We start from the raw sequence: 23,355 nt of genomic DNA on the forward strand, positions 1-23,355 counted from the left end.
ATAGAAGAATCCAGTGAAACAAACTTCCAATGTTTTAATATCTTAAAGAGTGTTATTTATTTACTCTTATTCCATCTTGACGAATTTTTGTTTATAATATGCTGAAAGTCAGAAGATGCAAATTTAAAGACAATAAAGCAATCTACACATGTTCCATTAAGTTATATATAATATATATATACATATATATATATATATATATATATATATATATATATATATATATATATCGATATTATTCTATACTTGTGAACTGTAAATTATACTTAATTTACAACAAGCCATTTTGAAGTAATCTAGTGTACTTATATTGTATGTAACGAGTTGCATGAAAAAAAAAGAAAAAAAAAAAGAAAAAAAAAAAGCATTTACCAATGTTACATGGCCTCATATACTTTATAAAAGTATAAATCATTGGGCAACAGTAAAAAAGATTCTTAATAAGTGGATCAATATTCATTTCTAGATGTTTAAAAATTGCTAATTTTCTAATCGACATAAATCTATGAAATCTTTTCGAAATATATATATATACACATATATATGTGTATATATGTATATACACACACAATTAGTTACATTTGTAAGAAACATACACCTTCAATTTAATTTTGATAAAAATCACAAAATTATAAATAATTCTATATAATAATGCCTTAAAAAAAAGGTATACGTATCCTCATGTGCTACTTACCTGTGAAATGAAACGTGTATAGAATATGACTAATTTGCCAGCTTTTAACAAATAAATTATTTGTTATATGCATCTGCACTGTACAGATTTTTTACATTCTAACTACAATGTATATTCTTTTATATAAATCAATTAATACTTATATTGTTAAAACATAGTTCATTGTATAATTTATACTCTGAATGTACATACATAAAAATAATTAGGTGTGTCGATACCCTGAATTTTTGAGTCCAATGTGCCTCAAAGATAGAATATTACGAGTATTTAGTGGTGTATACATAGAGTCGTACTTCTTCAGAACTATTTATCTCAAATTTGAAGTAAAGTCACATTTACCGAGGGCAATTAAATATAACTGGATTATAATGATGCTTTGAATAAACTAGACTTTACTTTTATTATCGAATGGCTCTGAACACTTTGTAACTTATTGTATACTTTGAACAGTTACTGTTATTTGTTATCTTTTTTAATGTTAAGACAAAGATACAACCTGTAACTTCAATGTATAGGGTGGTAATTCATAAGTCAATTATACTCGTAAAGTTAAATCTATGACAATATAAATTTATGAGTCAGGAGATGAAATAAAAAATAGATGTACAAAATGTACTTTAACGTATTTATTATATACATTTACTGCTCTTTAACTTCCCTTAATCTTCGAACTGCCGACCTAGTCGATGCTGCAGCAGTTGTAGAATATACCCACGCACCACCTGCGACTGTTCTTTTGCATCGTTTGCATGACCAGATTCCAACAACACTGCGTTTCATAGCATCCTATAGAAATAGAATTTAAACAGAAGTTGATTAATATTATAATGAAGTACAAACAATATATATGTGGATAATATATGTACTAACCTTGCCACAAAAGGTACAAGTGTATTTACTGTGCTGTGTTATTTCCATTTTTTTAACCATTTTCCTAAGAGAGGCTCCATATCGGGTACCATATTTCCCTGTGATTCCAACCTTCTTTGTACGTTTAGCCTAATAGCAGAAACCAAACCAATTTAATTAGACAATAATTAATATATGTGTAAAGAAATTTCTTTTTGACATGAAAACTTTTTAAACGCACTTATCACAATATAATTTGATACTGTTAATTATTATAACATTACACATTAATAATCATAAATTAATAAACTTTAATCTAAACGGAAGTTACATTTCTGTTAAATAAAAAAAAAAAAACAAATTTTGATTTTTGTACTATTTAGATAAAATATCACAACATTCAGAATAAAATGGGAGCAATTTCACTACATAACCTCACATCACAATTTTACTTAAAAATATAACATTCTAAGATAATACATGTACAAAAAATTGTAAAAACATTATAACATGATATACTTTTAATAATTTTTTAAATAGATTCAAACGATTTTATTAAAAATAACAGATTTGACATCTTACCATTTTGCACAATTATACGACACCTTCGTGAAAACCGGAAGAAGGAACACGAGCGCCAAAAACGATTCTAGTGAAATATACCGCGCACCGGAAGTGCGGAGGAAATTCAAAAAACAAAATTATTGTTTGATTATTTAGTAACAATGATATTTAACAAGTGTAATAATAATGATTGAAATAAAAAATATTTTAATTAGCATTATATAATTAATTCTCATGTCGATATATATATATATATATACACATATATACGAAATACATATAAATATATAAGATAAGATTTTATCATGAAGAGAAAATTATTTTTATAAAACAGAATTATTGACGAATAAGTTTATATTACATTTGCACTGTACATAAGTTCATGATAATATGATAATTGTATCGAAAAAGCAAAGAGATTCAAAATTATAAGTAAGATTATTTTATAGACACTCTGTATATACGACGTTCGGTGGCGGCACCTCCCGTTAGCTGACACATACAGGGTACGATTGCCTATGAGAACACCTCTAACACGAAGGGGAGACTAGCACGAATGACGTAGCTACAGACACAGTGTGAAAGTATTAGAAACAAGGAGCAGTAGCCTATTCTGTGTACGTTGATGAAACTGTCCTCAGTTACTCATTCTCATCGTCATCGCCGTTAGATTAGAAATACAATAAATTCGCGGTGAATCACGAATTATAACTGATTTGTTCGTTATAACGTTTTGTAGGGTCATAAAAGGATCGTTGCTGTGAGAGATAAAGCTGGAAGGCGTCGATCGATACGAAGGAGACACCGGCTAAGGATGGTCGTTAAAATCTACGTATCGGGTATCAGCGGGAACAAGGAAGTGAGTAAAAAGAGAAAAAAAAAGAAGAAGAAAAAGAAATAGCGTACATTTTCTTTCGATCGAACAATAACCTTAAAATTAATGAACTATAATATATTCGATAAAATAATGATCCATTCCAAGATCTATAACCGATTGTGATCGTACTACCGGCCCCAATCGATTCTTTATGACATTTCACGCTTAACGACCTATAGTGTATCATATTACAATCAAATTCATAGAATCGGACGGTGGTCACTGTCACTCGTACTATCATTACGCTATATTAGGTCCCTTGAAATCAGGAATATTTTCATACATATGTTATAACGTTTAATCTTTCAACGTGTCAATGATCGTACGAGTGATTTTTCTCGTACCGTTGGTGAAAGTTCTCTTATACTTTGTGTTGCTTCGATTTTCTACTGTTCTTTTCTTTCTTATTATACTTTTCATTTGGCATGATATACCTTGTATATAGTTTCACGCTTTTCTGATATTGAATTAGATATACACATATATGAATACATTACAGAGAAAGAGAGAGGGGATTCGATTTTTCTTATATACATTTCTAATCAATTATTTTTTTTTTTTTTTTTTTTTTTTTACAAGTGTTTTATTTATTGTTATCTGTGAACAATATTATGTATTAACTATAAAAATTGTAACTATAGTATGTTATTTTTAACTTAAGTATAATGGAAAATTTATTACCGTTATTAGAAATTATCTTAATATCATTGTTGGCTATAATGTTTAATAGGTGAAGAAAAGACAGCAGCGGGTTTTAATGATATTGGATAGTAAGAATGTAAATTATGAAACTATTGATATAACTGAACCAGGAAAAGAGTTAGATAAAGAGTTTATGCAAAGCAATAGCGTTGGAAGAGACAGTAAATATCCTTTACCACCTCAAATATTTAACGAAGATGAATATTGTGGGGTAAATTTTGATATTTTTTTATATTTTATGTTTGAAATAAAAATTACAATGATAATAATAATAATCAATGTAATTCTAGGATTATGAAGATTTTGATATGGCTAATGAATTAGATGAATTAGAAAAATTTCTTAAAATAACACCTCCAATTAGTCCAGAGGATATATCTCAAGATTCGAAAGCACAAAATAATGATATTCAAGAGAATGGGAATACTTCGAGTCGAGAGGTTTGTTATCGAATTAACTTTGTTATGTGAAAAGAAAAAAAAATATTAATTTGTTTTCATAAAAATTGGTTATAATACCTAACGTTATAAAAACTGAACGCTATATATTTTCCTTTATTAATATTGTTTTTCAGTTATATGTTAAAAGTTTGAATCTCAGAAATTTTATGACCTATACTTATTTTCTAGGCTTGTGTCCTTGATACTAAATTTATTTTCTCTACTCATAAATACTACGTATTTGTTGCAGCCATCCACAGACAAAGATGCAGCTACAGTAAAATCAGAAAGGTATGCACTACGAAATATTTGATTGCATAATTTTGTAAGTAGTAAATTATATTGAATTCGTTTATAAACTATATAAATAAATTAGTGATTTACTGATATAACAAATAATATAATAATTTTATATTATATTGATGTATAATAGCATATTAAGAATTCTATAACTAACTCTAAAAGGTTATTAAACTCTGAAAATATTTACCACTTTAGCGCAGAAAATAGAACGGATTTGCCAAAGGATAATGATCCATTGGATGGATCTAAACCGACAGAACTTGATGGTGGAACAAAAGCGAATGAAGAAGATGCAGAACAAATGGAAGAAACTGGCGATAAGAATGAAGAGAAGTCTGATGATCAAGAAAAAGAAGAATAGAGGTAAATATATTTGTTATGTTAGAATAGGCCAATTTGTGAACTTTGCTATTATTAACAAGTTCATTTTACAGAATTATGACTATCATCTTTTTAAGGCTGAGTGAGTATACTGCCACTACCACTTTTCTGAACAACAGGATATATATTAATTGAATTGAATAGAGTCATCCATACATGATACTTTTGTAGAGCCGCGTCGAATTGAAATCAAAAATCTATATCAATTATTATTTTTTTTTTCTTTTTTTTTTTTTTTTGGTAAATACTGAGATTTTATTTTATTTCATAATATTAGTCTATATCAATTTTTAAGTTGAATCGTTTACACTATATCTCTCCATTACTTCTCATTACAGTTTTCATATTGAAAGATATCAAGCATCTTTTGTTCATTATTATCATTATAATGAAAAGGTCAGATCGGAGTTAAACGTATTATAGTGTGCTGAGATTGTTAGAAGTTTAACAAAAAAATTTAGAAAAGAGTATATATAATATCTAAATATATATATATATATATATATATATATATATATATATATATATATATTATCTACTAAATTATGCTCTTCTTTGAAGGAACAGTATTATTCAGCCTCTTTAAAATTTTTCTTTGCGCATGTTAGCTTACAAATTGTAAGTATTTTATCCTGAAGATTAATTAGAAATCATATTATTTCTTATCCTCATCTATTTGTCTTGTTATTCTTATATAGTAATGGTAACAGAGAATTCAAATTCTTTGTCTAGCAATTTTTTTGCTATGAAAGTGTATTATTCTTTAGGAATATACGTAACAATTTGCGTAGAAATACAGCAATATTTGAAAGACAAATTAATTATTGTATAAAAATAAATGAGAAATGAAGGATTAGTGATGCATTCAAAAATTAGAATACCAAGAGATTTATTAAATATAATCGATCAAATGTAATGTTCTCATGTAAATGTATATTTATTGTTTGAAAGGAAATATGGAACAAGTAACAAAGTTGCACTTCCTTTGTGACAAAGCATTTTACAAATATTTAATATACTTTAGTCATAAGAAAAAAGACAAGTGACCTAATCAACGTCAGTGTATATACTGATAGAGTATTGTTGATAAGGAACAAAACATTTTATTCGTTTCAAACATTAAATTTTTAGATTATTGAGGCCTTTTTGTTGCTTATTGAATAATAAAGGAATTTAAGAAATCAAAAGTTTAATCGTGCAATCGACACATTTCTAAATATATATTTTGACAATAATTAAGAAAACTATTATCGAAATATTTTCAATTTTTAATTACAGACGTTTTTATTTATTTATCTACAATTAATGATAATTTTATTATTGTTTATATATATATTTATATAGCTTTACATTTTATAGCTATTGCATCATTGAAAGGCCTAATATTACTATTTTTCTCTCCTATTATTTTATCAAGAAATTAAGCTTTATTATTACATTTACATGCTGGTTATGGTTAGAATATGTTATGCTTGAATTATTATAATCTACAAACTTCTATAATAAATATATCATATGAAATAGCTTATATATCTGAAATAGCTTTGACATTTATAATTTAAAAATGTCAAACATTAAAAAATTTAATTGCTTTTTAGCAGAACTAAATCTGATGCATTGTATATCAGATAAACAATTTATAGGTGCTGGATAATAATGCTATAAATAAATAAAATTTACTATAATAGATTTTGAATAAAATACATATATTTGCAATATCATAATTCTTCATACATAATATATACAAATCATAACAATTATTTATATTGCGTATGATTACTTTGAAAGATGTAATAAAAAAAAGAGTTAATTTATATATATACAATTTTGATTATCTACATATTACTGTTGAAACAAAACAAAAATAAATTCTTTTATAATATATACAATATCGAAGAAGTAAGAATATTAAATTTCCAATAATATTATGTGAAAAATATATAGGATACATGGATGAAAGAAATGTTTTTTAAAAAAGATGGTAAGTAATACATAAAAACTTAATTCTTACTTAATATATAAAAGTCCAAGTATATATATACCATGAAAATATTTATTGTTAAATTACAAAATATTTTTGATTTTTTCTATAAAATTTTTCACTCGATCAACAATAAATTTTTTATTTCTTATAAAATATGTCAAAATTTTATAAATGTACATTTACATAAGTATTAATGTAACTATTACTATTACAATTCTCTATTCTGCAATATAATGAGATATTGATATATAAATATATGAAAAATACTCTGTGCTATGAGAAATAAATATTTAACATTTTATAACAAACATTGCTAAACAAAACGTATATTATAAAATAATGAATTTATTTATTAAATAACTGATTCAAAAAAACTAAATTCTATATATTATAAACTATCCCTTAAACAATAATAATTATCAAGGCACATATGTATATACTCTACACAGCCAAAAATTAAAAATATATTTTACTTACTATAACTTTGTTTAATTTAGCAACTCTTTGAATTTATGTATAAGTCATCTCTTTGAAATTTGTAGGATATATGATAGAATTTTTCTATTAGATTTTCTTCAAAAATGTTCCCACTGTACACCTGCCTCCCCTATGTCGTAATAAATTGTTCCTGAAAACAACAATTTTAAATGTGCTTTGGATAATTACAATTTTTATATGAAGAAAAAAAAATGTTATATCTAAATCAAGTCTATTATTTATTTACAGAATTATTATTTAAATAATAATATTAAGTACTAATAGAGAAAATATATAATTTATATCAGTATCGTATAGATTTGGCTTATACATATATTAAGATGATTAATTTATTATCATTACTTGTCATTATCATTTATGACCGATCAGAATAATCATAATATTTATTTCATTGCAAACATTATTTCTTCCTACATGAAAAGAGCATATATGTTATTCCTTATAAAGATTTTTAAAAAATTATTAGAAATATACAAATACCATTTCATTTTTTATATAATCAAGAAAATATAAGGCTTTGTAAACAAATACTATCATGAATATAAAAGGATGTAATTTTTTTATATTCACTTTGCTTCTCAAATTGCAACATATATGTCAAAAGAAAACAAAAATAAATAAAGGGTAATTGGTTTATATAAGTTTTCATTTATTTTAGATTAATAGTACTATCTAACAAATATCCACTGTGTATATGTTTATTTGTATACTGATCTATAATGCTATGTAACATTGTTTCTCAATACGCAGGTATGCAAGTATGAAAAATGTTCCTGCCAGTTTGGATGTAAATAACAGCTGAAGTAGCAATTTTTATTTAAATTTATGGGTCATGATGGCAGACATCTCTACATACACATATATTATCATTGATTAATTTCTTTTTTTTTTTTGCTACTTCTGCAATTGCTATTCATCGTCTGTCTGATGCAGCATTTTCACAGGCACATTGTAAGGCAAATAGTTTGCCGACAATATTATAAAATAATAACGATAAAAGTATAAAACAAAAAAAGAAAGAGAACATATACGTTTATCAATAATAATACATTTTATAAACCCCTTTGATTTTTTTGTATTTTCTTTGTAAAAATATATTCTAAACTTTTTGTTATCACGTTTCTTTAAATGTGGCTATCCGTGAAAATTGCTCTCTTTATGAAATTAATTATTATCAAGTATGAATAGCGAAAAACAGGAGAATTTTCTTATTTTTTGCTTTTTTTAAAAATAAAACGCATTTCAGCATGGTACAAAGGTGCATTCAACTACTGATAAATAATGATTATACATGAAAGTGTAATTAGATCTTATCTCCAAAAAAATAATAAAATTACTGAAATACGTTTATGCTAATATGTATAACAAAATTTCATTATTGTACACACCACTCTCAACAAATTCTTGTTGAACATATTTCTTTCACACACAGATTCGAACGTACATATTCTTATTATGAGTGTGTTGCAATTTTTGTTTCCTCCTTTACATAACAATATATATTATACTGAAATTCACATTAGAGTATGAATAAATATATATATATGCAACATTTTCACAAAAAGGATAATGTATCCACTAAAATGCAATATTAATCAATAAGGCAAGTATACATCTGTAAATCGCTAAATTGCAAAATTTCATAATATAACTTTGTGTTCATTTTCGATTAACTAATGATAACACAGAAGAAAGATATAACACAGATAATATATCGCATTTTTTAAGATTTACAAAATAATTTGTAGAATTATCTAATACCAAACTGATTTACAAGATATAAAATATGAAGAGTATGATCTTTATGAATACTTAAAATATGATTTTATCTATTGTTCTACTATAATAGAGAATTGCAATTTACAAATGTTTGCACTTGTAAAAGGAGTGCTTAAGTAATTATGCAGTCATATTAATGCATACCATATACAAATTATTATGTTTTCTGAGTGTTTAAGTCTCATCAGATGCACATCCAATTAAGAAATGTATACAAAAAATCTATGCTTGTTTATCATTCTATAGATAGAAAATTATATGAAGGAATAGGATTTGAGAGAAAACTTTGTATTGTTTAAACCTATGGTAAAAACGCTTAGAGAATTTCTTAATAATTAATTAAAATTATCATGGATAAACCGCTATTAAGAAATATATTTTATAATCCCTCAAATTTAATTTAATTAAAAGTAGTTTTGATATTGAGATAATAATTTTATGTTCATATTATGCTTATTAAGAACACTATAAAACTTGAAACTTGAAAAATAAAAAGAATCTTATAATGGAAAGGGATCTCATCAAATGTTCTTTGTTTTAAAAAAAAATTATGCATCTTTCCGCTTCATGAAATTATAGTGTTCAAAGTTCTAATGTATCAAATATATGATTGTAGTGAATAATATTTGCAAAAGAAATTACATAATTCTCTTTATGAATATGATATTCGTAAATATCAAAATAGTATTATGATCGGATAATATGGTATCATTTAATCTATAATGTGATAATCTTTGTTTTATGAATTAATTGTATTATGTAAAAGACTACGATTACTATACAACCACTTATTGATCATCCATTGAAATAGTAAGCTTTAGTTACTATTTTGAAAAAGTATATGTTAATGCAATATATACTTTCAATGAGACATATCTGTAACAAGAGCTTAAGTTTATCTCAAACAAAGTTATATCATATAAATAGTAGTTGCCTCAGTATATAAAATTTAAGTATGTACATTATACTTTATCTTGGGGGGAAAAAAAAATTAAAAAAAAAAATAAAAAAAAAAAAAAAAAAAAAAATAAAATAAAATAAAATTTGAGGTTACCAAGCAGAACATTCCTGCCAAAAGTTTCATATGTTTCTAAAGAAAATAAGATGCACTACTTAGTCTTACAGTAAATAGAAAAAATTAAGTTGTAGAAGGTTGACACATGCTACTGGTAATCATTAAAACGATTATAATAATAATATAAATTATACATGCTAAGAACATATTACTGACTTAACTGACTGTCAAGAAAAGTATATATCTTTGTTTACTATAACCTGCTTTGACTTGAATTGAATTAATATACTATTGCGATGTATTACATTGTTATTAAATTTAAGATGATTCGTTAAGGGGAACAATAAGTTAAAGCACTAAATGCTTTTAATCATCATAAGAATAATAACTTCATCAGGTACTCAGTATAATAAAACTGACTGAGAATAAACTTATGCTATAGCAATATCTTGTATCAGATATAGACACAATATATATATAGTATAGTTTTTCTGTGCACCATGTAACCTTCGATAACTAAATTTTCTTTTAGTTTTGTATTATATATTTTCTAGTAATATAGTATGCTCTGGATTATATGAAATATAATTAATCCGTACCAAAGTATTTTTGTCCAAAGTGATTTGGTGCAATACAATGAATCTCTGAGGTCAGGATCTTCATCTGTAATACAAAAACCTAACTTAACTTTAAAAGCTAAAGATAAGAAAATACATCTTATTATTTTTGCAAAAGTTAGATGCGAATACTTTTATGCATGTACTTTTATATCATCATTAATATGATATATCATTATTATTTATAATAACATATCATGTGTTTGATCAAAAGAATTTTCTCTCATGTTATATTTTGTTATTTTTAAATATCAAAGAGCATTTAATGAAATTTTTCTAATTGGCTTACCTTAGGAAAGACAGTGACCAGAGTTTTGGCTGCAACTGGAGTACAAAATAAATTTGACAAAATGATATTTTCTTCTAATACATTATGTTCCTTTAAGACAGCTATGGCCTTTATCACAGTATTTCCTGTACCTGAATATATACGCGATCATAATAATAATCAAATTCATTTCTTCCTAATCTACAAATTATTTACGTGCTGTATTAAACCCGTACGCTTACCCATTATAGGGTACATTAATAAGACTTTCCTTTCTGCTATGTCGTCTGGGAATTTGGCATAAACAACCCTAGCTTCGTGTGTATCTGCATCACTTTCTACAAGTATTTTACCAATTCTTATACTACGACAACAGTCTCTTAAGCCCTAAAAACATTAAAGAACTTTCTCATATATATGTATAAACATTAACAATTTATATTATATACATACTTGTTCCATTGCTTCTCCGCTTCTTATAATAGAAACACCGCAATTACCTTTTTGATATTTTAAACCATTGTATTGTGATCCGGTTGGCGTTATGACCACATGTTTGGAAAAAGGCAATTGATTTAAACTTTCTTCTATAACAAGCCTAATCTAAAATTATAATTTTAATAGTAACTGAAACTTATTTTAATAGCAACTTAATTAAATTTTAATAATACGATGTCAAAGAAATTTTAATGATAAAAGTTATTTGAAATTTTTTATAAATCAACGAAACAAATAACGATGATAGAATAATAATTATTTTAGTTGAAATAATGAAACATATGTCTTACCAAACGATCGGCATAAAACTTAAAGTCGCTCCTCGTGGTATTCCTATAAGTAAAATATAATATGTCATTAATTAATATTAATCGTAATTATATCTTCTAATATGAATTAAAATATTGAACAGCTTTTTTAGTTGATCTCATTGATGATTATTACAGTATAATAAATTAATGTAAATATAATAAAGATACTTACTTGTCGCGTAAAATTGTTTGTAATTCTTTAACTTGATTGTTACAAGGTAATAATTTCAAATTCGGTCCGTAATCTTCGATAATGTCATTATTTTCATTTATTAATAATTTTTTGACAACTGGTATGGTATCTGCAGTGCCCATGTCTCTTCAAAGCACACACGTTCAGTTAATTTTATAATCGGTAACAGCCGTTAAAAGATTGAACGCATTAAAAATGAAAAAAAACGAAAGTGATCATGAGTCATAAGTAAACGGGAATGACTCCTAGTTCCATAATATCGTTCGAAATCTACCTTTTCGACGTAGCCATTATAAAATATCATTTATTATTATTTCTTTTGTATTTTTACTTTCATTTCGAACAAATTCATTCACTTTTATTGATATATTTACAATTTAATTTCTTATATGATATATAAATATATCAATTCAATTGATATACATTTTTTTTCGATATTTTTTATCATAATTTGAAAAGACTCATTTTTCCCGCTTTCCACGATTTTCTGATATTTCGTTGTTACAGATGGAGCCACGAGTTTTTCATCTTCTTAGAACGTCTTACTAGATAAACAAATTAGTTTGTGGTATAGTAAACGAAGGTTAGCAATTGCTTTAACGATTCGCTGACCGGATAAATGGTGTGAATTCTGTCAATTAATACGATATTAGTAAAGATATTGTTTTAAATTTACATATATGACACTAAAAAATGTCTTACCAGCATACATCAAAAACATCACCAAGATCGTCAAGATTTGGAAGAGGAAGTAAATTTATTAGAATTTGTAATCTTCTTAGAAATGATAAATACTTACGTGAAACAACAAACATTTGATTTAATCAATATTTTATTTTTGTGTAACACGAGAATTTTTATTAAATAATTTTATTGATTCGATATAAATAATATAAATTTTTTTTATCTTGTAATCATAGTTAATATTTAAGAAATATTAATATTATTGTTATTCAAAGTAGTATTCATTTAATAGATGAACAAAGTCAACCAAATTCATCTATGTCATCTTCACAAAATCATGGACAATCGGGCGGTAGAGGCAATGGTCATCCGTCGTGGTTAAGAGGAAAAGAAATAGGTTTGTACTATAGGGATCTTCAAAAAAACAGGGCTAAAAAAAGGGAATTACGTATTATTAAATTAAAGCAAAAAGTAGAACAAACAATGAAACTAGCAGTTGAAAATTCCAAAGGACTATACAATAAATTATGCAATGATGAAGAAAAACAGAATAGTACAAGCAATGATTTAGAAAATAAATATACTCACATTCATGACTCGCAGTTTAAAAGAAAGTTTTTAGAAATCTTATCTGGCAATATACAACATAATATTGCCAAAGCTATGTCAGCTAAATCCAAACTTGAAAGAGATCCTATTTCTGACAAAAGTCTATTAGATGAATTTAATGGAAAATTGTATAGCAGTGATTATAAAGCTATGCAAGCTTTTAGGAAGAAATTACCTGCTTATGAAAAGAAAGCAGACATTTTAGATTTAATAAAAAAAAATCAAGTTGTGGTGATCAGTGGTGAAACTGGTAAGTAATTTGTCCTCTAATACTTTGATATATTAAAAAGGATTGCTTTAATCTTTATTATGATTTAATTTATTATTTTAGGCTGTGGTAAGACAACGCAAGTTGCACAATTTATTTTAGATAGCGAATTAGAAGAGAGAAATGGTAGTATTACTAGAATCATTTGTACACAACCAAGAAGGATATCAGCAATATCTGTTGCTGAAAGAGTAGCTGCTGAAAGAGCAGAGAGACTTGGCAAATCTGTCGGATTTCAAATAAGATTAGAAAAGTATGTAAATTATATATTTCTGATCAATTTTTTAATTATTAATCCAAAAATGTATATTATTTTATAAAAGGATACCACCTAGAGAACGTGGAAGTATATTATTTTGCACCACCGGCATGCTCTTGCAATTTATGCAATCGGATCCAGCGCTGAAAGGATTTTCGCATATAATATTGGACGAAATTCACGAACGTAGTACAGAAAGTGATTTTATTATTACTTTATTGAAACAAATAATTCCTGTGGTATGTAATTATTATCGACATTATTACACTTATGTATTTATTTCTTAAAAATATAATATATAAATGGATTTGTTATTATATAGAGACCAGATTTGAAAGTGGTTTTAATGAGTGCTACGCTTAATTCTGAAAGATTTTCCGATTATTATAATGATTGTCCAATAATTCACATACCAGGATTCACATATCCAGTAGAAGAATTTTATTTAGAAGATGTATTATTATTAACAGGGTGAGTATTGTTCATTCATACGATAAACAACTATATAATATATATACTTACTATTTTTTTTTCTGTATTTGTTTTTGTTTTTTTACAGATTTCGTTTAATTGAAAGTACTTTTAAAGAAAAAGAACTTGGTTATAGAAAATATCAAAAAAAATATAAACAACAGCATGAAAAAAATTGTCATTTTCTAAATATTATAAATCCATATATAAAGAAACTTGTCATAGAAGTAAGCAATGTATAATATATTGAAAATGAATATATGTATTTATACACATTCCAGTTTAATATGATCATAAGAATTAAACGATGTTTCGTCTTTTAGAAAAAATATCCTAAGTTTGTTATAGACCAATTATGCCATCCAGATAGTGAAAATTTATCTTTAGAACTTATAGAAGATTTGATCAATCATATATGTACGACGAAGGAACCTGGAGCTATTTTAGTATTTTTACCTGGAATGATGGATATCGTTAAGTTAAATAGAATTATGTTGAACTCTGGACGATATCCAAATAGTAAGTTATTTGCATTATGAAATGCATAATTACAATAAAAAAAAAAAAAACAAAATATGTTACATAAATATTTTTTTTTTCTGTTATTTCTTTCTTTCTTTTCTTTTTTTTTTTTTATATAGGTAGATTTATTATTTATCCACTTCATTCTCGTATGCCAACGATCGATCAGAGGCTTATATTTAAGGAACCACCTACTGGCATACGTAAAATAATAATTGCAACATCCATCGCTGAAACATCTATAACAATAGAAGATGTAGTCTACGTAATAGACTGCGGAAAAACAAAGCTTTCAAGATTCGATGTGAATAAAAATATGGAAACGTTAGAGCCCGAATGGGTATCTATGGCTAATGCTAAACAAAGACGAGGTCGTGCAGGAAGGTAAGCAATTCTTTCTTAACCCTTTGAGTGCTGAATACTCGTGGCCAATGGAGTCCGTACGGATGGCGTGCGGCTGGCGCTGGCGATCGCCGGGGACTGAAAACTTTTTCAGAATGTTGGACAATAGAAACAATTGTTGACCATAGAACACTGATCATTTTTGCCAGGCGCATATTTGCGTCCATAGTTCGTACTGATAGAATCTGGCGAGCGCGTAATTGCGTCCATAGTCTATATCGATAGCTTTCGCTGGACGCATATGTGCGCCCATAGCACTCAAAGGGTTAATAATATATTTTATCGTCAGGAATAACAAGTTTTTCTTTTCTATTTTGTTGTCCTTAGAGTGAAAAAAGGATATTGTTATCATCTCTACAGTAAAGCAAGAGAAATGACGTTCGATGATTATCCATTACCCGAAATGTTACGTACGCGATTAGAAGAAGTGATATTACAGATAAAAATTTTACAATTAGGGGAAGCAAAGCAATTCCTTGCCAGTGTTATGGATCCACCTAATTTAAAAGCTATTGATTTATCGCTTGATTTATTGAGAACATTAAATGCTTTAGACAATGATGAACATTTGACACCTCTGGGTTATCATTTGGCGCAACTTCCTCTTGATCCTAGGACTGGTAATTTGTTTCTTCTTTTTTTATTTATTTATTTATTTATTTTTTTTTTTTTTTCTTATACGATTGTAAATTATTTTAAATCATTGTAATATCAATTGCGTTCTTTTAATTTACAGGTAAAATGATTATATGGGCCGCATTATTTTCTTGCATAGATCCAGTATTTGCTATAGCAGCCAGTCTCACATTTAAAGATGCTTTTTATTGTCCTTTGGGAAAAGAAGAACAAGCAATGAAAAAAAAATTAGAACTCAGTTTGTGGGAATTTAGCGATCATATTGCCCTCGCGGAAGCTCTTAGGAGATTTGAAATCAATTATAATTTTGGTTTCTGTCATGAATATTTTTTGTCCTTTAATACTTTGAAGCTTCTTTCCGAAATGAAACGTCAGTTTGCTCAACACTTGTACGAAATGAAATTTTTAGATAATGATAATCCAATCGATGAGGATGCTAATAGAAATTCTAATAATATAGCGTTGATAAAAGCTATTGTTTGTGCAGGATTATATCCAAACATTGCCACTATAAAGTATGGGTATGTTAATTATTATATAGATTTACACTTTCATATGTAATTTTAATTATTTAAATTTTTATTCTTTAGATCTGATTCGAAGCATGGTGTAATAGCTTGGACACCTGAAGATGGTTCCGTTAAATTACATCCATCCAGTGTTAATAATAAAATGAAAGATTTTCCAAGTCCTTTCTTAACGTATTTTACAAAACAACGATCTACTGCTATTTATTTGCACGACACATCCTGCGTCACAGCTCCAATATTATTATTCGCAGGATCAAATAGTTCTATTAGTAAGACATACAATTGTTACTTTGCACGCATAATATTCTCTTTAAAATTCCTCGATTTTATATTAATAGAATATTTATTTTAGGAAGAGAAAATGGAAAGTACATAATCACATTAAATACTTCGCAAAATTTCATTTGCGAACCTAGAACTGCCAAAGTTATACAGGATCTTCGACAAGCAATAAATAATTTATTAGAATATAAAATATCGCATCCTGGTACAGTAAATTGGGATACTCAAGAGGGACAAATACTTAAGTAATTGAACATTTTTAAAATTTTAGAAGACAAATGATTCAATATATTCTTATTCGATATAATAATTAATTTATTTATTCTTACTATAATTTACATATTTTTATAGTGCTCTTATTGAATTTGTATCGCAAACAGATGAAGAAATGGGATTTGGTAAATTGACATGGTAAGACGAATACGGTCAATGTATAAATATCTGAATTGAAATCTTTATTCAAAGGGACAAATTATACATCATGTATTACTGTATGTATTATGTATTTAGTATAAGTCATCTATTATTGTAAAATGTATACTTCAATACAAAATAAACAGATTTATGGAATTTTACGTCACTCGACGAAAAATCCACATAAATTATTAATACAATTTATTAATAAAAATCTATAGATCTGTTTTTGTTAATATGCACAAACCATATCTTTTTCAAGAAGACCAAACAATCATTTCCGCTTTTTAATTCTATATTCTACTTCTCTTTTTTTTTTATTAATTATCAATAATAATAATAATAATAATAATAATAATAATAATAATAATAATAATAATAATAATAATAATAATAATAATAATAATAATAACAATAATAATAATAATTAATCAATTAAGTTTGTTGTACTTTTTAGTACAAAACAAAAAAGAAACAATTACAAAGAATTATGAATAATATTTCAATATATTTTGAAAAATATAATATTTTCATTGCTCTTTTGATTCATCATCTTATCATGATTAACGTAGTACATGCACGTTATAGTACTACTTTCAAAGCAAATTATACCATATCATTGAAAAATATTACAGACGACGTTTTCTAACATATAATATTTCACCTTAGGATAGATAATTATGTTCTTCATGGAAGAAAAAAGTAAAAAAAAAAAAAAAAAGAATAAAAATAATACATAAGAAGATGTATATTGGTTAGAAATGATCATACGCCTCGGAGCGAAGTTTACATAAACCTTCAATTAACATGATTGGTGGTCGTTCGACTCGATAGAAAAGCCCGCGCATTGTGATATCAAAAACTCGATATCCTTGATGAAGACAACATTTATATGTATCTCGTGTGGTTTGCGTTATTACTTTAATCGTTTTAACGACAATAATTATTCCCGACATTTTATCATTTCTTTCTTTCTTTTATTTTTTTTTTTTTTTTTTTTTTTAGGTCAGAATACTCGAAGACTTACGATTGGTCCTCCACAATTGATCCATAATCCTTCTTATTTCCTTCGATCCATTTAATTTCAAGGTAAAACTTTTTCAATTGAATTTTTACGTTTGATATATAACGTCTCTCCATCTTCTTCACGTATAATCATTCTTTTGAAATTTAAACTAGATTCCTTCTTCTTATTTCGTCAAAGAAATTATTTTGAAACGAGTTTCGGAATGAATAAAATCGAAATCCTATCCTCGTAACACCGATCACGTATAGAATGATAAATGTATATTGTATGTATGTATGTATGTACATGTATGTATGTATGTATGTATGTATGTATGTATGTATGTATGTATGTATGTATGTATGTATGTATGTATGTATGTATGTATGTATGTATGTATGTATGTATGTATGTATGTATGTATGTATGTATGTATGTATGTATGTATGTATGTATGTATGTATGTATGTATGTATGTATGTATGTATGTATGTATGTATGTATGTATGTATGTATGTATGTATGTATGTATGTATGTATGTATGTATGTATGTATGTATGTATGTATGTATGTATGCGTGTATGTATGTATGTGTGTATGTTGAATAGATTTAAAAGGGGGAACTGCTCCTGATATATTGGCGCGAAGTTCAAACGAGCACTCTGTGAAAATAAATCAGGACATGGTAGGAAGCAGAGAAAGAAAGAGACAGAGAGAAAGAGACGACAGTATTGTTTCGTCACTCCTTAGATCTTGATGAATAGTCGTAGAGAGAAAGACGGATAGAGGAGAGAGTCTAAATAAAGTTAATCCGCATTCATAATCACGAAACGCACGGACATCTACGTACGGTACTAAAGAGAATGAGAGAGAGAGATAGATAGATAGATAGACAAGTAGAAAATAAGAAAGAAAGAGAGAGAGAGAGATAGGGAAAGAGATTGAGACAGATAGAAAATGAAAGAGAGAGAGGGAGAAGAGAGAGAGAGAGAGATAGGGAAAGAGATTGAGACAGATAGATAGAAAATGAAAGACAGAGAAAGAGAGAGAGAGAAATAGAACGAGTGAGAATGAGAAAGAGTGAGAGAGAAATAAAGAGAGAGGGGGAAGTCTTAGAAGGACCTCGTCGTCTATCAAGCATGTCGCCCTTTTGCCCCGTTAATTCTCTCTTTCTTCTGCCTTCTGATATCTGAATGCAACCGGAAGCCCTTTCACGCGACCCTGATTTCATCGTCCGAATGAAAACGAACGATTTGCTGCTCATGAAAGACGAACCACATACATACATAAGTACATAGCTCGAGTTTCGTCTTCTTTTTGTTAACGACAATGATGAAGCTTAACCTAAACATTATTATAGAATATGTTATTCGATTCTCATCGGATTAAAAATGCTTTTACTGCAAAGTAAGATATATGATTTTTGAAAATGTTATTCGATTCTTTTAGAATTCCAAGTTTTTTTGCAATTAAGGTAAATACATATATATATATATATATATATATATATATATATATATATATATCTTTCGAAAATTAATTTGAAATAAATCGTTATGCAAAATTTTATTAAATCGCTTCTTATTGGCTAAGATAGATATACATATACATTAATATGCAATTTCTGATTGGCTGAGACAGATAGTTCAGATTTATATGCAATTGAAATAAATGTGTATATTATATATATATATGTGATATTTAGGAAATTAATCAATACGAAACAATAAATAGTTATGCAAAATTTTATTAAATCGCTTCTGATTGGTTAAAATATACATATATATATATGGATATTTGCAATTTTGAGAAATTGACCGATTTGAAATAACAATATCTCATTGGATCTCATCTGATTGGTTGGTCTGATGAACCAATAAAATTTCAGTAGCTCAGTTCTATTTATTACGACTTGTAACATATTTCACGTTCTTTTTATTTTCGCATAATTTTACGTCTTATTGTTGATCCTTGATGAAACGAATAAATAATTACAGTGAATATCTTTTATTTAGTGAAACAATGAAGTTGTTTTATCGTATAAATTGTTTATCCATGGAGTCGATAAATATGACTGTAGTGAAACGAAGGACGATATCAATCGAGAAGATAATCATGAATAGAAATAAGGAAAAGGTATGTATGTACGTATGTACGTATATCTTTCATAAATATATATATTACTTTTATATCCTTGACGTTTAATATCGGATAGATTTATCGTTCGTCTCTAGTAAGAAAGTAAAACACGATTCCTCTTACAAAATGGCTTAGAGGGTTCTTGTCAATCAACGTGTCGGTTTACGTTTTCAGAAGGCTCGCGAAATGAGGTCTCCTTCTTGGATCGCTGCACTCAGCGAGCGTATAAACATCCCGGTGCAGCTGCAACTTATAATCCTTTCTTCGTCGAGCCTTCCTAACTGTTATCACCTAAGTACGCCTACGTAGACATATCCTACTCCTGCTTTGTCTCTCATACGCACACACACACACACATACATACACATACACGTGTATGCATGTGAAACTTATGTACGTATTTTTTCTTCTCTTCCTTTTCTATCTTTCAATGAGTCGTTTAGCTTCGAGAAAAAAAAAAGAAAAAAAAAAAAGAAAAAAAAAAGAAAAGTAAAGAAATAATAAGAAATATCACGTCGATCATTTGAATCGATTGAAACTGATCTCAAAGAGGGCAACGAACGTATCCATAAGTGTGTTTGTATGTATTCGTATAAAGCAGATCGCATTTGTATATAAGCGCACGAGGCCCATGTAAAAAGCAAATAGATAATAAAACGAGGACTCTATCTCGGACCGTTGCCGTTAAAACGGGCGCGACTGACCGGCGTCGTAGATCTGCCTGTTTATCTTCTGTCAACCAAAAAGATAGAGAGAGAAAAAGAGAGAGAGAGAGAGAGAGAGAGTGAGAAAGAGAGAGAAGGGAGGCCATGCACAGAGAGTCTCCAAATCTCTCGCTTGCATCTTCGTTATATTCGACTAAGAAAAATACACGTTCTTATGTACTTTCCAAATAGTATCTACGTTATTTGTTTACCTCGCTCGTTCTTTATTTATTAGAAGAAAGAAAAAGAACAAAAAAGAAAAAAAAATAAATAAATAAAAATTAAATCGGTCACATTGGTGTGGTATATAAAAAAAGCAATTTTTTTTTCATTATTATCGATATTATTCGTGTTTGTAATAACGACAATTTATTCACCAGGGAAATCGAAGAAGTTACGTATATCGATGGAGATTAGTCATCGATCGTATTCCAGCGCAGCGGGATATTTGAATTTGGTACGAGAAACTTGGACCATAAACTTTTCAGATGCCACCCCATCTGTGACGTTCACCCTTTGTATATAATACGTATTCCTAAGTTGAAATTATATGCATTCTGTGCGAATAGAATATAGGGTGTTGCTGTTGTTACCATTCGCTATTAAACAATACTTGACGGAATAAAAGAGTGGAATAAGATTCGAAAAGAAATCTAAACCAGCAACTATTTACGAATCTTATCTCGTCGAACGATAACGTAAAGATGCTCTTTGCTGTATAACTTAAACAGGCTATTACATATATATATATATATATGTATATAAAACTATATTTGGGATCCAAGATAAATGCCGATGAAGTCGTATTTATTATATTCAAGATAGGGAAATTCTCTCTCTCTCTCTCACACACACACACACACACACACATATATATACACACACACAGAGCATTCGTCCATATCCCGGGGGGCATTTTCGATCGACGCAAGATTGGCCACGAGGGGTAAACCACCCCTCGAGATGTTTCCATCGTGGTACCATCCCTTAAGGGCGAAACTACCATCGCATATTCGAAACATTATGCAAGAGAAGGGCCAGAGCCCCTACCTACCACCCTTCCTTCCTCCCTCCTTACCTACCTACCTATCTACCTACCTAGCTACCTATCTACCTACCAGAAATCCTATGAATCGGAGCCGTGCCACGAAATTGCACAAGTAATCTCAGACTACCGACGACGAACATTTCCATAAAAATAATTAAACGACTACGGTCTACGTTTTCTCTCGTTCCCTCCCCACCCCTCCCAACCTATCTCGCCCAATTCAACCCAGCACTGGCCCTTCTTTCCTAATTTCTTTTCCTTTTTCTTTTTTTTTTGTTCCTTCTTTGTTTTCCTTTTTCGTTTTATAGAATCGAGTTTTTTTCATTTAAAAAACAAAACGATCGTAAGTAATCATCTCGATACTTAATTCGCATATATATTTTTTTTTCTCTCTCTCTCTTTCGTTTCTTTTCTTTCTAAATTCGTAGAAATATATCTTTGCGTGAAAATTGATGATAATTCTGTAAGAAAAAAATTTTTTCGATCGTTCATCAGTTTTATTTACAAAAAGTTAGAGGCAGACCTCGCGCATACAACATAATCGAGAAAGTGTGTGCCACATCTGCCGATCTCACAGATATTCTCTCTCTCTCTCTCTCTCTCTCTCTCTCTCTCTCTCTCTCTCTCTCTCTCTCTCTCTTTCTCACTCTCTCTCTCTCTCTCTCTCTCTCTCTCTCTCTCTCTCTCTCTCTCTCTCTCTCTCTCTCTCTCTCTCTCTCTCTCTCTTTCTCTTTCTCTCTTCGACAGACATAGACATACACAGTGCGTGTGAGAGCACTTGAAAATTCATTCCACCTCATAATATAGTTGCTTGGATTCAACAACAGTGCTACAGAAACAGCAGACGTTCAGAGATAGATAGATAGAGAGAGAGAGAGAAAGAGAGAGAGAGAGAGTGTGGTGGAGGAACCTTGAGGAAAATATCTAGATGCATAGTTTTCTTTTTTGTATTTTCTTTTTTCTTTTTTTTTTGAGGGGGCCACGTGCATTTACGATTAACTTTCCCCACTTTTCTTTCTTTTTTTTTTCACCCTTCAACAACTCCTCCCCGCCCTCTCTTTCTCTGTTGGTGATGTCTGCCAGAAATATCTTTGACAACTGTGCTTTTTCTTCCTTGATTTATTTCATTGTTTCGTTCATTTCGATATTTCAAGGATTCCGTCGATTCGCTATGAAATATTGTCGGCACGAGACGAAGAGGTAAATGGAAATTGGGAAATCGAGTATTTTACTAATTATTGTCTTTCGATGTGTGTGTATATGTGTGGAGGGGAGGGGGGACACGTGTGCGGGAGACGTATATATGGGTGTGTGTTAGCCGGCATGTAACAGCCAACGTAAACAATCCTACGACAAGGTTTGAATACAAATGCGCAATTCCAGGAGGTCGTTCCACACAATTTCCAA

At 28.4% G+C, this 23,355-nt stretch overlaps 4 protein-coding genes across 8 annotated transcripts; 2 read left to right on the plus strand and 2 right to left on the minus strand.

Annotated features, from left to right (window-relative positions):
• Positions 1 to 1,305: 1,305 nt before the first annotated feature.
• RpL37A (ribosomal protein L37A) lies at positions 1,306 to 2,209 on the minus strand. The gene is made up of 3 exons (XM_035885471.2): positions 2,126 to 2,209; positions 1,565 to 1,693; positions 1,306 to 1,480 (listed from the first exon to the last, which is right to left on the minus strand). Exons 1-3 carry the CDS (start codon positions 2,126 to 2,128, stop codon positions 1,334 to 1,336), a joined length of 279 nt encoding a protein of 92 aa, XP_035741364.1. The 5' UTR covers positions 2,129 to 2,209; the 3' UTR covers positions 1,306 to 1,333.
• A 358-nt stretch (positions 2,210 to 2,567) lies between these two features.
• Positions 2,568 to 5,285, plus strand: LOC118450066 (SH3 domain-binding glutamic acid-rich protein homolog). 2 transcript variants are annotated; one of them, XM_085663710.1, is made up of 8 exons: positions 2,568 to 2,724; positions 2,847 to 2,966; positions 3,715 to 3,897; positions 3,977 to 4,126; positions 4,377 to 4,417; positions 4,625 to 4,792; positions 4,864 to 4,892; positions 5,149 to 5,285. In XM_085663710.1, exons 2-6 carry the CDS (start codon positions 2,922 to 2,924, stop codon positions 4,788 to 4,790), a joined length of 585 nt encoding a protein of 194 aa, XP_085519836.1. In that variant the 5' UTR covers positions 2,568 to 2,724; positions 2,847 to 2,921; the 3' UTR covers positions 4,791 to 4,792; positions 4,864 to 4,892; positions 5,149 to 5,285. The 2 variants fall into 2 exon arrangements, with proteins under 2 accessions (XP_085519836.1, XP_035741363.1); XM_035885470.2 differs by lacking the exon at positions 5,149 to 5,285 and having other exon boundaries at positions 4,864 to 5,133.
• A 1,755-nt stretch (positions 5,286 to 7,040) lies between these two features.
• Positions 7,041 to 12,186, minus strand: kri (uracil phosphoribosyltransferase krishah). 2 transcript variants are annotated; one of them, XM_035885469.2, is made up of 7 exons: positions 11,953 to 12,186; positions 11,760 to 11,802; positions 11,425 to 11,574; positions 11,214 to 11,358; positions 10,993 to 11,123; positions 10,686 to 10,749; positions 7,041 to 7,422 (listed from the first exon to the last, which is right to left on the minus strand). In XM_035885469.2, exons 1-7 carry the CDS (start codon positions 12,093 to 12,095, stop codon positions 7,370 to 7,372), a joined length of 729 nt encoding a protein of 242 aa, XP_035741362.1. In that variant the 5' UTR covers positions 12,096 to 12,186; the 3' UTR covers positions 7,041 to 7,369. The 2 variants fall into 2 exon arrangements, with proteins under 2 accessions (XP_035741362.1, XP_085519835.1); XM_085663709.1 differs by lacking the exon at positions 7,041 to 7,422 and adding an exon at positions 7,460 to 9,947.
• Positions 12,187 to 12,523: 337 nt separating this feature from the next.
• On the plus strand, positions 12,524 to 17,200 carry LOC118450048 (ATP-dependent DNA/RNA helicase DHX36). 3 transcript variants are annotated; one of them, XM_035885428.2, is made up of 13 exons: positions 12,524 to 12,724; positions 12,936 to 13,516; positions 13,598 to 13,787; positions 13,858 to 14,032; positions 14,116 to 14,264; positions 14,353 to 14,491; positions 14,588 to 14,783; positions 14,906 to 15,170; positions 15,516 to 15,808; positions 15,925 to 16,345; positions 16,415 to 16,623; positions 16,707 to 16,881; positions 16,988 to 17,200. In XM_035885428.2, exons 1-13 carry the CDS (start codon positions 12,654 to 12,656, stop codon positions 17,049 to 17,051), a joined length of 2,928 nt encoding a protein of 975 aa, XP_035741321.1. In that variant the 5' UTR covers positions 12,524 to 12,653; the 3' UTR covers positions 17,052 to 17,200. The 3 variants fall into 3 exon arrangements, with proteins under 3 accessions (XP_035741321.1, XP_035741322.1, XP_035741323.1); XM_035885429.2 differs by having other exon boundaries at positions 15,925 to 16,339; XM_035885430.2 differs by having other exon boundaries at positions 12,950 to 13,516; positions 16,988 to 17,199.
• The last annotated feature ends 6,155 nt before the right edge of the window (positions 17,201 to 23,355 follow it).

The sequence above is a fragment of the Vespa mandarinia genome, chromosome 23 (assembly GCF_050613455.1).
Source record: "Vespa mandarinia isolate Hongniang chromosome 23, ASM5061345v1, whole genome shotgun sequence".
In the NCBI taxonomy this organism is placed as follows: Eukaryota; Metazoa; Arthropoda; class Insecta; order Hymenoptera; family Vespidae; genus Vespa; species Vespa mandarinia.

What these genes read in the sequence shown, in the direction of transcription:
- RpL37A (XM_035885471.2), bottom strand. An exon ending in CTTGTACCTTTTGTGGCAAG is followed by an intron (nt 1,481 to 1,564) that starts GTTAGTACATAT and finishes CTATTTCTATAG; the next exon opens with GATGCTATGAAACGCAGTGT.
- LOC118450066 (XM_085663710.1), top strand. Translation starts at nt 2,922, where the DNA reads ATGGTCGTTAAAATCTACGTATCGGGTATCAGCGGGAACAAGGAA. An exon ending in ACGAAGATGAATATTGTGGG is followed by an intron (nt 3,898 to 3,976) that starts GTAAATTTTGAT and finishes ATGTAATTCTAG; the next exon opens with GATTATGAAGATTTTGATAT. An exon ending in GCTACAGTAAAATCAGAAAG is followed by an intron (nt 4,418 to 4,624) that starts GTATGCACTACG and finishes TTACCACTTTAG; the next exon opens with CGCAGAAAATAGAACGGATT.
- kri (XM_035885469.2), bottom strand. Translation starts at nt 12,095, where the DNA reads ATGGGCACTGCAGATACCATACCAGTTGTCAAAAAATTATTAATAAAT. An exon ending in AGTTTTATGCCGATCGTTTG is followed by an intron (nt 11,575 to 11,759) that starts GTAAGACATATG and finishes TTATAATTTTAG; the next exon opens with ATTAGGCTTGTTATAGAAGA. An exon ending in GCGGAGAAGCAATGGAACAA is followed by an intron (nt 11,359 to 11,424) that starts GTATGTATATAA and finishes TAATGTTTTTAG; the next exon opens with GGCTTAAGAGACTGTTGTCG.
- LOC118450048 (XM_035885428.2), top strand. Translation starts at nt 12,654, where the DNA reads ATGACACTAAAAAATGTCTTACCAGCATACATCAAAAACATCACCAAG. An exon ending in GTCAAGATTTGGAAGAGGAA is followed by an intron (nt 12,725 to 12,935) that starts GTAAATTTATTA and finishes TATTCAAAGTAG; the next exon opens with TATTCATTTAATAGATGAAC. An exon ending in AGACGAGGTCGTGCAGGAAG is followed by an intron (nt 15,171 to 15,515) that starts GTAAGCAATTCT and finishes TGTTGTCCTTAG; the next exon opens with AGTGAAAAAAGGATATTGTT.